Source organism: Hesperophylax consimilis, chromosome 13 (assembly GCF_061612785.1).
Source record: "Hesperophylax consimilis isolate HC1 chromosome 13, BYU_Hcon_1.0, whole genome shotgun sequence".
Taxonomy (NCBI): domain Eukaryota; kingdom Metazoa; phylum Arthropoda; class Insecta; order Trichoptera; family Limnephilidae; genus Hesperophylax; species Hesperophylax consimilis.
The window spans coordinates 2,418,803-2,431,357 of record NC_142848.1 but is presented as its reverse complement, the minus strand read 5'-3'; the positions used below and the strand labels follow the sequence as shown (position 1 = coordinate 2,431,357).

The window sequence follows — 12,555 nt, the reverse complement described above, 5'->3', positions numbered from 1 at the left end:
AATAAATTTTTTTAAAAAGAAAGACAAACATTCCCAGGTTACGAATAACCCAACAATGTTTGAAAATCTCCTACTACCATCACAGAAAGCCGAAAATGTTGCTTGTGTTGTGATGGAGGACTTAGCCAGCCGAGGAATCGAACACGCGACGCTCGGGTGAGACCCAAGCGCTATGCCTACTCAACCACTGACCGGTATTTACTTAAATATTTCACAAAAATTCTCAGCTGCAGGGCCAAGAGAATAATAAAGGATGCAATTCTCAGCTGAAGGGCCAAGAGAGTAATAAAGGATGCAATTCTCCAAAATTCTGAATTTTCATCTTTCAACCATTTTGTCCATGATATTTCATGACATTTTATTTCATATAATAAAGTGAGCTATTGCAATGTAATATAGTGTGGTTTCGCTACTACATCTACTGTTTTCATTGAAAATTATGATATTTCAAATTTAGATGCAAATTACTTGCCCGTAGGAATTATTTTGCTCCAAACTTCTTTATTTTATTTTGGCTTACCAACAAACATTTTAATGTAAAATTACACCAATTATACAGTAGAGTAATGGCTTAGAAGCAAAACAAGCTAAAAATATATATTTAAAACACTACATTTACTTTTTTTTTGTTCTATTGATTTTCTTAAATTCAATGAATTTAAGAAAAATGGAGCAAAGTAACCTCTTTTATTCATTATGTAGTTAATACATTTTGTTGACTTAAAAATATATATTTAATACAAAATACTACAACGTTATGGATCAACCCAACATGTACATGTTCTAACTTTTTTATTACCTATTAGTACTACAATTTTTTTTTCCAAGAACACAAAACATTGAGATTTAAAAATATTGAATTTCTGAATTCTGCCATTCTACTTGTAAAAGGGGTAAAACAAATGAATAACCGGTAAGACAATATGAAAAATTAATTAATTTTAATGTGATTGATAAAAATTGTCGTAAAATTGAAGACTTTTCATTGGCCTACGGAATGTCGCAGGAAAATTGTCGAATCGGACGTTTCAGCTTACGGCGGGCGGAAAAGGTCCGTCCTAAAATAACACCATCGAAATATCACTTCTTCATTCTGAAGCATTCTTTAAACATAAGATGTTGTGCCTTAACTTGTGCAGTTTAAAGTGTGCTTGCATATTTCTGTTACATTATATACTTATAATCTCACAAGCGTGCTTTAAAAACATACTTAAAATATTCATAGAAAAGTTATGTTTAAATATTGAAAGATAAAAATAATGAGTTAAATAAGCAAAATTACATAAAACTACAGAAATTTTGCATCGGATTCTGTGTGAATGTTAGTTAAAAAAGCAATACTTTATTTATGTTATTACAATACATACCTTCTGAACAAATTGAGTTAATAATTATATCTGTTTTGATTGAAGTGTTGTTTCTTTCTGATATAGCTTTACAAATAAAATATCAACTATTGGTGTGTTTTTAAAACATGCTCTATTTACTGTAATGGTATTTCATGTACGTTCAGCCTTTAATTTGGATATAACTATTGATTACTATCTTTCTAGATATCATTTCTTCGTGGTCCCATATGTTTCCATTGGCGTATGACATTGTTCTTCGCAAACCTGTATTATTTCATATTTTTTACCAATTTAATGTTGATTCCAAATCAATGTTAAATAAAGACTCAATTACTTTGTAGTTAAGTTTTCACAATAGAAATATCCTCATTATGAGAAATACTAATAAATTTAAAACAACTACTTAGGGAAGAATACATTATTTGTTTCAATGATAACTCATATAATTGGTCTACTTATTCTAAAATTTGATAAAACACAATAATTAAGTAATTAAAAACATACATTTAGTAAAAAAAAAAAAACATTACCAGAAATTCTCCTGATACAAATAGGAAGTTCATAGTATTGTTGGTGACAAACTTATCTTGAATTCAATGTAAAATTGGTACAATGAGATATGTATTTATTTCTGAATCTGGTTTAACTGATTGATTATGTAACATATTTAAAATTGTAATAAAGTTAAGCACATCTATTTGTTAATCATTAAAGCAAAAACTCATTAAAAGCACAACAAGAAAATGTCACTGCGCGTTTCACTGTAGCAACAAAGTTTAGTTATGTAAACACAGCATTGTTAACCACTTCCAAGTTCCTCACTGATAGAAGAATTCTTGATAATGAAGTATCTTGGTTATTTTCGCCAATGTAAAATGGCAGTCATGTTATGCCGTAGAACACAAGATGGCAGCTTTGTTATGACTTAAAATTCAAGATGGCATTCCTGCATTCAAGGTGGCTGACTTATTATGTCACGTAAATCAACATGGTGACTGTGTTATGTCACTGAATACAAAATGGTGGTTGAATTGCCTCGTAGAATGCCAAATTTTGGCCATTTTGTGACACTAAATGAAATATGGATGTTGATTATGTCACAGAAATAGTTAGCAGCCTTGTTATATAACCAAATTTTTCGAATGCAGGATTTTGGTCTGGTGATGTCTCACAAATCACCGTGGTAGTTTTTACCGATGCTGTGTGTAATATGGCATCATTGTGTCACATAAATCATCATCGCATTTGTTATGTACGCCGGATGCGGGATTTTGTCTGTTATTTCACACAATCCAAGATGGCGGCCGGGTTACATCATGGGAGTATTTTGTTTGTTACATGATACTAGCACATGGTTTCTGAATTGGGTGGTTGTGCAGGGGGGGTGGTGGGGGGGTTTTCACGAGAGTCGTGCAGTGGGAGAGGGGGACGAGGAAGGGCAGGTGGCAGGGAGGGGCGGCGCTCACTGCCCAGCTGGCAGATGGAGACGTCACTGGATATGTTTGTTTCACCTGCAAGAGAACAACTGTCAGTAGGCAGATAAGTGGCTGTTTATCATTGTTGGGGATACTTTGCGATGAAAGAGGTCGAAAAATGTGCTTTGATTTTGTGCTAGACTGATTAATTGAATAGATGAGTGGATAATATGGTATAAGGTTCTCACAAAAGAAGTTTTATTTTTACAGTCCATTGAAAAGTGAAGTTAAAAACCTCATAATTATGAAGTCTGACGAGAAGGATGCTTCAGGTTTATCAAGCAAACCTGTTGAGAACAATTTCGAGGGGGAGAAACCTATTGTGAACGATAACGCTTATTAGAGATTTTCGATATACATATTGGCATAACTATCAAAAAATAAGTTAGAATTGCATTCCCAACAATGATAAATGTAATGTAAGTGACATGGTAAAACCAGAGATTTGCTTAATCCAGTCAACATTGTAAGCATATGTGATGTACCTAAACATATATGTATAGCTTCATTGCCTGGCCTCCAAACAAAAGCATCCGGTTATACAATGTCAATGCAAATTCAAACTTAAGACACATAAAAATGCAAAATGGCATAAGTTTTGTTTAGCAATGCATTAAAAAGCAAGCAATTATTTAGATTATTCAACAACAAGATATAAATAAATTCCTTAAACTTGTTCACCATAAGCAAAATAAATTTTAATACACATACAAGATAAAGTGTTTTAATATCAGTTTTAAGTGTCAAAATAAAATATTATTGTAAACATTATACATATTGTCTTAAAGTTTAAAATTGTGTGAAAATATTCATGCACTGCAATTTTTAATAAAATTAGATATATTTTGAGAAGTTGCTACATTTAAACTTGCAGTGCTAAGAGAAAGAACAAGAGGAAAAATAAAAAAAAATAATAATTTCGCAGCACTCGAACCTGGAACCTTCCACAAATTGGGAAATGGTTCTAAAGATAATCCCAAACCTCAAAAATATATTGACTAATGAACTTCAACGAAAGCTTAAATGGATTTTAAAAAAGTATTCAGCCGTGTTGATCAGGGCAGATCATTGACACTGTAAGAGGGTCCGAAACATTGGCTCAAGAAGTAGTAGAAAAAGCAGCACATCTGAACACCTCAAAAACAACCAATATTAGACTATTGGCAGCTTCAGTGATAACAGTTTCAAGTTCTGTCACTAGATGGCAGTCAAACAATTCAGTTTTTTTTTTTTTTATTGAAATTTAAAAAAAAACATACAGCTACAAAACATAAAAAAAGGTTCTACTTTTCAATCTCACCACTCTAGCTCATGAAAAGTCTAGAACCGCCCCTGGCATGTTCGTTTTAGGCTTCTATGTTGTCAGGGATAAGATTTCAGTGAATAATTAAAATGAACATTAATCATGAAAATAAAAAAAAAAAATATATTTTTGTGAATAGATGGCGACCTTCTTAGCTGTCAGTGTTTACGCATTTATATAGTAAATTTTTGGCCATAGTCCCACTGGTTCCAGGCAAAAAATTCTAATATCTAATATCGTAACACATTTAGTATTCGGATTCTATGTAACTAGTACCAAGTTATGCTGTATTGTGTATTTAGAATGCCTCACTGGCTCACGTACCTGAGCTCTGTCGGACCGTATGTGACTGCGGTGAGGCGGGCACAGGCAGAAGGAGTTCAGCTTCCCCGCCACGCTCCCCCCGGTCTCCCCTGGGCCCCCCCGGAAGCCCCCCTGAGTTGCGCAGGGGGGAGGGGGGTTCACGCACCTCAAACGCACTGGCGCGACGCAGTTGTCTGAAATAACAATACATGAAAGGTCAAGTCATATTTGTCAATATTTGCGATATTTAATATATTTACACATTAATGGACAATTGCAGGAAAATTCCGGAAAATTGGGGTTTGTGCTACGACACTTGCTATCACAATTGTTTTGTCAGAGGACACATGTGTTTTATAAAATTAATGAAAATCAGAAATAAAAAATTATCAACTTTGGGTGTGACACTGTCAAGTGTTCGGGTTGTGACACATTCAATATAAAACTTGACTTCCCAGTCCGTTATGTTGTATCTCGTCCCTGATTAAATCACATCTTTTCCCAAACGACAGCAATAGACGTTGTGTCATATCGCATCTCTAAAACGAGGTCAATAGAAGTTGCCTTCGTGAATGTGTTAAGTAGTAAATGGTAAACTTTAATATTGTAATCAGTTAGACTGTTGGGCAGGGTAAGTGAGGTTAGGTGCAGTAAGAATTACCTGGCTGGTGGGGCTCGCGTCTCCCTGCTATCGGTCACGGTGAGCAGCTGTGGGGGCCCCGAGGCGCATGTGGGCCTCCGCATGGACAGTCCCCCCATATCTTCTTCTTCTTCCAGCAGGTTTCCTTCTCCTCGGATGCTTCCCGAGCCTTCTTCATCATCGTACCTGGAAAATTGAATACTTACATTAGATTACAGAAAATAAAAGATCTCACTCTAAATTCTCTCACCATACTCTTCTTGGATTATTCTAAAACTTGACAAGTCTGACTTTGATTCACTTGAATTTAAAGTTAATTTCAAATTAAACTTTATACATAATTTAAAATTTTAATCAGTGCAGTACAAAGTTAAATCCAAAAAACCATAACAAAAAAAAAATGATCACAAGCAAATAAGAAGCATGTAATGGTAAGGTTTGAAAGATAAGTTATATTTATGTAACTATGTACATCTGAGGCCCAGTTGCTTGAACCACTGTAACATTTTCATCATCAATAATGTGACATTACTTCATACAGATGGACCTAAGTACGAAATACTAATTGAGATTAGTGCTGTAAATAAACTATCTACCTCCACAACTTTTTTTATAATATAAACACAAATATTTAGTGTCAAATGTTTAATTGGTTAGACTATATGCTGAATTTTTTAAATGATATTTTCTGCAAGAGAAAATAATAAAAAAACGCAAATTTTCACGCAAAATGATTGTGTTAAGCCAATGATATTAAATGTTGTAAAAATACGGATGTCAGATGAAATGTTTTTAGATTGACATAGGATAACAACTGATTTCAGGCAAAAAGTTCTTAGGACAAAAGATAGCATTTCTTAAGAAAGACAGATATTTATTATAAAAATGGCGGAAAAAATGTTTTTAAGTTGATACAGAATAACAAATGATTTCAGACAAAATGTTTTTAGGGTGAAAGTTAACCTTTATTTAGACTATTTAGAGAGAAAAATATGAAAGTGGCAGAAATAATGTTCTTAAATTGACAAAAACAATTTTATGGGCAACAATTAATTAATAATTAATCATTGAAGCATATCCATAACAATATTAAATAATGTAATTATATTTCCGAATTATCAAAAAATAAAATAATGTGATAAGATCAGCAGATAAATAAATGTCAGTGAAAATGTTCTTGGATTGACTCGCAAACAAATGATTGATCGACAATCACATAACCTTTAATGAGAAATTGATCAGGTGTTCTGCAGTGACGGCTCGTGACTTTTGGATGTTCTAGAGAGCTATATTACAAAAAATTGCATTATTGAAGTTGTTGTAGCTGAAAACGATTTTTTATTTTTGTTCAAAAATCCTATTTTTTGTATGAAGATTTTCAGGGAATTTCAGTTTGGCCAGGATTTTCAGGATTTCCTGAAAATCTACGTACAAAAAATCGAAATTAAAAAAATATATATCTGTTTTTGGCTACAACAACATCAATGCCATTTTGTAATATTAGCACTCTAAAACACCCAAAAGTCACGAGCTGCCACTGATTTGTTCATGTAATGAATTGCCAAGAAAAACAGAATGTTGAGAATGGATGTCATGAAGAATTGAAACTGATGAAAACACAACCTCAATCCCGTGATAACAAGAAACCCAGTGGAGAAGTGGTACTACCTTGTGCAATATTCTGATCTATGTTTGTGTTTTAAATTACAGCAGAGACAGGAATTGGTCAACCTTCGCTGGATGAGGTTTTCCATGAGGAGATAGTCATTTTCCTCTGCGTCTCGGAGATGCTCCTTCTCGATGAAGAGAGCGAACTCGGGGTTGCTCATCTCCGAGGCGTGTCTCCGGCGTCCGGGCGGAGAGAGTAGGCGACGCGCGGCGGTACTGAAATCATCAAATTCAAAAAGTATTATCTATCTTGTCATTGAAACAAATCACTTATGAGAAAGCAGGAGAGGTTAAAAAAGTTATTACCAGTACACCTTTATACCATCTGTTTGTGACAAGATATGTCAAATGAAAAGAACCCAATGATATTTATTATGTATATGCTACAGCACTCGACCAAGCATTTTAAGTATATAACTTGCACATGCACGCAGCTCTCGCATGTTCAATCGACACCAGTTCTGTTCCCAAAAACAGATTTATTTCTGTCAGGATTTATTCAAAGACAAACTCAAGCTCGCATGAAGCCGATTGTAAAAGGCTATTAAAGAATTCGCCACTAAGTGGAAAGGTATTTCTTTTGTTTCGGCATTCAAGGCCATTACCAAACTGTGGCCATAGCATACCATATCGAGACTTATTCATATGATTTTATTTACCCCTATCCAATTTTTATTTGTAAAAAAGAGGTTTATTAAAGTTGATATTTATTAATCTTTGGGAAATCGACAAATGAATTTGATCATTTTTTACACCATTCCAAAAATACAACCAACTATAGATTTCCTGCTTGTGATAAGAAGTGAATAGAATTAACAGAACAAAATAATTTAAAACAAAAACCATAATATCATATATTTATATTATATTTTTATATTTTTGTTTATTGCAGAAACAAACAGTACATAATTACATAGATGACAATAGTTACAAAATTATAAAAGTTAGTACAATAATTGGTACCAATGACATGTCGCCGACATATATGCATATCGTCGCATTAATTCGTAGACTGCGTAACTCCAAATTTTTCAAAAATACGTTTTTAATGCCATCTGGTGTTAAAATTAGACCCGCATCGACTAGTAAAACTCGAAAATTTAAAAAAAAAATAACCTTTTAGATAAACACAAATTAGAAAACTGCGTAAAATTATGGTGCCATTTTTACTCGCGAATACTTCGTAACTCCTTAATTCAGTATTGGCCGGTGAGCCGTGCACGCTTGTTGTGTTTTTGACTGAGGAAATTTATTTACGGTGTAATAGTTTTACCGTGAAATTAACTGAGATTAGTTGATTAATCAATTTTGAACATTTTATAACCTTAATTTTAATTGTGAAGTCACGAATAGTGTTTTGTATCTGTAGTCTAAACTGACGTCTTCTGCACCGTGTTCTGTGATTATCTCTTCTTCAAGGTCACCATCTCTTTGCAAGTGGATCTCCTCCTGATGCATATCCGGATCCGGTTCTTCACTGTCCTCTTCAAACAAACCCGTGGTGGAACGTGCGGCAATTCCATCTCGTCTCTCCTCAGACACAGTCCGTTCTCTGTCAGGCATCTTCCGCGGGTCAAGTCTATCGACGTCCTTTCTTCTCACCTCGGGATCGACCAGCCGGGCAAGATGAAGTGTTCACTTTACTCCAAAGTGATGCTGAGCATGAAGAGTTTCTACGCTTAAAGCACATGTTTGCTCACCAGTTCCACTTTCAAGTCTCTCCCACCTATCTTCACACTCTGAGGAGTCTCTTTCACAACGTTTCCTGTCATGGCTACTCTTTGCACGGGTCTTGCAAACCCTAGTAAGTACATCAGTTTTATTTCTACAGGACAACAAGGGTGATCGACAATGTCAGATCAAATTCTTCTACAATCTCCTTCATCAACTCCAAGCCTCACTTAACGATCATCTCTGACACGACTACTCCCGGTCAGTGTAGATCTAACCCAGCACAAAACCGTCGCCGAATCTGTAATGATCTCCAGAGTTTGAAGATTTCACTTGAGAGTCAGATTTAATCTCTTAAGGAAGGAAAAGTACCAGCATTTACAAGACTTAAAACAGACATTAGAAAAGGATTACCACTCCTTTAACGATAACCTTCCGCATCATTAAAATCATTAAAATGCATCTAAATAGACTGCCTCGACATACACATACATTGTTGTTTTATTTTGTAAATGTAAAATTCCTATCTCCCAAATTTTCCGCTAGGTTGTTCATAAAACTGTTCGCAGAAAAGTATGTATCTTTTGTAAAATGCGTATCTCCATTCTCGGTTTTTACGTAAACTTCCTAACTCCGATTTGATATAGAAAGCCTTAACTTACAAAAGTTTAATGATTGAAAATAAATTTCCAAATATGTTATATGTTCGAAACATAAATAAAAAGAATAAGCCGTCTTTCATTTTTTTTCACTACGAGGTTTTTTGTGCCTCCTGTAAAATTTTACATTTGGGAGTTACGCATTCTACGAATTAATGCGACGATATGAGGTATATTATACATTTTACGGTTAAGTAACATTTTTAAGTTAAGTTAAATTAGTGTGCTGGTGTATAAGAAGACAGGATGTAAAACACATTAAATTCATACAAGAATTATATAAATAACAACAGGAAAGTTACTCATAATATTTCATAACAGAATTATATAAATATGTAACAAAAGAAAGTTACTCATAACATGTCAAAATAGAATTTTACAAATAACACCAGGAAAGTTACTCACAACATGTCAGAGAAACTCTCTTTTATGGAGTTTACATATGTTTATATTCACGTCATTATAAAACAGTTGAGACAAACCTGATTTATGTTTTGTTAATGCTTATGTATTGAGAACATGACATGTTAGAATATTATATCACTGAAGTAACCAAATTCATTTTAAAAGCCCATTACTTATAGTTATTTCATAATGATGGACACAGGGTACCTGTAATAATGTATCTATTTAACTCAATCCCTGCCATTCACGCGGATCGGCGTACGAGCATTCCGTGCCACAACTGCCATTTACGCCGTACCACGTAAATTGCTAGTATGAATGTTTCAAGGAAGATATTTCTAAATTCAAACTATAGACGGGGCTAAATATTATTTCATAAATTAATATGATCATTTTCCCAGCAACATCTACAATAAAAGTTGATAATTTATATTGTTTATATTACGCAAAGCAGCATCCAAAAAAGGTATACAGATTCCTTGGTGCAGTTGTTTAAATCTCCCGCCATCGTAACGTTGTGTGTGTGGATATCACATGGTTCTTTTTACATTATGAGTTGTGTGGTTCTAAAAGTTTTTTTAATGTTCGGCGGAAATGTGGACTTGTGTTTTTATTCCTGAATTGAGAATTGAATTTGTTTTATTTAAATTTAGTTCGGTATTTCTTTTTGTGTGTGCTGACAAGCACTTTTGATACGGAGAGAAATAAATTTTAATATTCAAATTGCTGGTGATAAATTAAACTTCTGGTCAATCACACTCAAAAAAATTTTAAGGAAACAATGGTGCCGTATGAAAATCTATGCATTGACGAGAGAATTATAGAGTTCAAAGGACGTCTTAAGTTTAAGCAGTATATTCCATCCAAATGCCATTGACTTGGAATAAAAATGTTCGTTTTGTGTGATGCACAGATAGGTTTTATTTTAGATATAATTATTTATTGTGGTGATGGGACAGATGTCACTGACGAACAATGTCTCTGGGCTTCAGGAGCTGTTGTAACCACTATGTTAAATGACTACCTTAAAGGCCATAATTTATGTGTGGATAATTGGTACACTAGTCCAATATTATTAAAATTTTTGTATGACCACCAAACTAAAGCATATGGAACAGTGTGAAAAAACTGTAAAAACATGCCAAAATTCAATAAATTGAAGAAAGGAGATATTACCTCTCAGTATTCGAATTCACTAATGGAATTAAAATGGCATGACAATAGAGAAATTCACATGTTGACAACGCTTCATGATTATACAGTTTCTCCATCAGGGAAAATAAATTTTAGAACTGGAGAAGTAATTTCGAAGCCAAATTGTATACAAGATTATAACAAAAACATGGGCTTAGTACAAATGGCCTACGAAAATCAATTAAGTGGTATAAAAAAGTTTTCTTTCATTTAATCGATTTATATTTACTGAATTCTTGCATAATGCTCAAAACCATTACTTCCAAAAACATGTCTTTTCCTGTTTACCGATTATATGTGATAAGACAATTATTATAAAAAATATCATATCACATTGCCTCCTGAAATTGGTTCACGTACGTCACAAGAGGCGCCATAACGGTTATCAGCCAAAATGCTAGTTAAATATATGCCGAGACCTATACCCGCAACGGAAAAAACCCATAAACCTTATAAAAACTGTTATGTTTGCTCAAATACTAAACTTAGACCAAAAACAAGAAAAGCGACCAAGTACATGTGTGGTGAATGTTAACGTGCCATTATGTATTTGGCCATGCTCAACAATATTCCACGAGAAAAAATAATATTAATTTGAAATCTTTAAAACATTGTGTAAATAAAATGCAGTACAATCTAGTTCAATATCACACATAAAATGTGAAAAAAGTTGGAGAATCGTGGCCGCACTCCATACAATCCATTTTGACGTGTAAGTGTTTATATTATATCTCTTTGTTTATTTGTGTTATGAGGAATGGGTTAATATCATTTGTGGATATTGATATTCGGCTGTTGAGAACTGTGCGCCGCTCGGAACTTTGGTGGAAAAAAGGTTATGGTCACCTGGGAGTCCTGGGGGGAGACAGCAATCCGCAGACCGTCTCCAGCTCATCTGTGATGCTGGTGTACTCCGCGTGCATCGCCAGCAACAGTTGCCGAGGACCTCGGGGAGGGTTCCCGCGAGACCCATGCGCTACCAGGTACTCTGAAATAAGATAAATTTATTTTATTGTTTATTGGCATCACGTTGCAAAATAGAATTCATTGGACCTTGCTTTTTATTGCAATACAACCCCACTTTACAGCACTTACTGGCTCATAATCTTTGTCATTCTCTTCATGAACTGCATTAAATGTGATTTTAAATTTCCAAAACTAAAAGAATTATTGAAATTTATTTTTGGTTTTTTACGCCGATATGCGCTTCGTCCTTCTTTAGGTAATGTTTCAGTCAGCATTACAGTGTTCATCATCCTGCATCGACGAGGAAACTGTAACGTAGTCTAGTCTGGCTAACGAAAGAGAAAGTGCAACACGACATAATAATTCAAAATAAATCATGATAAAACTCCGTGCATTGATTGTAAATAAATCTATCCCTCACAAAGGAATCCTCACTCATTATGGTTGCGATGAACGACCACTGAGGGGTCACCTGTAAACCAACTGTATTATGAGTTGTGTAATTTCTATACCCGCTATATCAACTTTCATTGATTTGGAGAAAACCGCAAAAAACTGTCACATCTCTAGCGTACATAAGTAATTGCATTACAATTTTTTATATAATGAATTGGAGTAATAAAATTTCTAAAAGCATTTATTTTTCTATATATGCTAGCAAAAATTAAGTAATTTCGATAAATAAAATGGATAAAGCGGATTTTGATACTCACTTCGTGATATAGAGGCTTTTGAAAGTCAACTGAGCCGACATGGCGGGTTTAGAAACACACGCGTAGATCATTTTGACACACGAGCGTGGCGTCAGAGCGGCGGCCATATTGTATTTTGGCAAAATAACTGCTTGTGATTGGTTGAATCCGATATAGCGCGTTTTGATAGTAACTTTCTGTATGATATAGCGGATTTGGTTTCTCACTCG

The 12,555-nt window shown here is 34.2% G+C and overlaps 1 protein-coding gene across 1 annotated transcript in view; it reads right to left on the bottom strand.

The window, feature by feature from the left end:
* Positions 1–738: 738 nt before the first annotated feature.
* Trpm (transient receptor potential cation channel, subfamily M) overlaps positions 739–12,555 on the bottom strand; it is a 611,727-nt gene continuing 599,910 nt past the window's right edge. The window contains exons 29-33 of the mRNA XM_089638723.1: positions 11,514–11,655; positions 6,802–6,954; positions 5,092–5,256; positions 4,452–4,624; positions 739–2,860 (exon numbers count right to left, since the gene is read on the bottom strand). Coding sequence (XP_089494849.1) covers positions 2,694–2,860; positions 4,452–4,624; positions 5,092–5,256; positions 6,802–6,954; positions 11,514–11,655 — 800 coding nt within the window. The 3' untranslated portion in view covers positions 739–2,693. The remainder of the gene's footprint in view (positions 2,861–4,451; positions 4,625–5,091; positions 5,257–6,801; positions 6,955–11,513; positions 11,656–12,555) is intronic.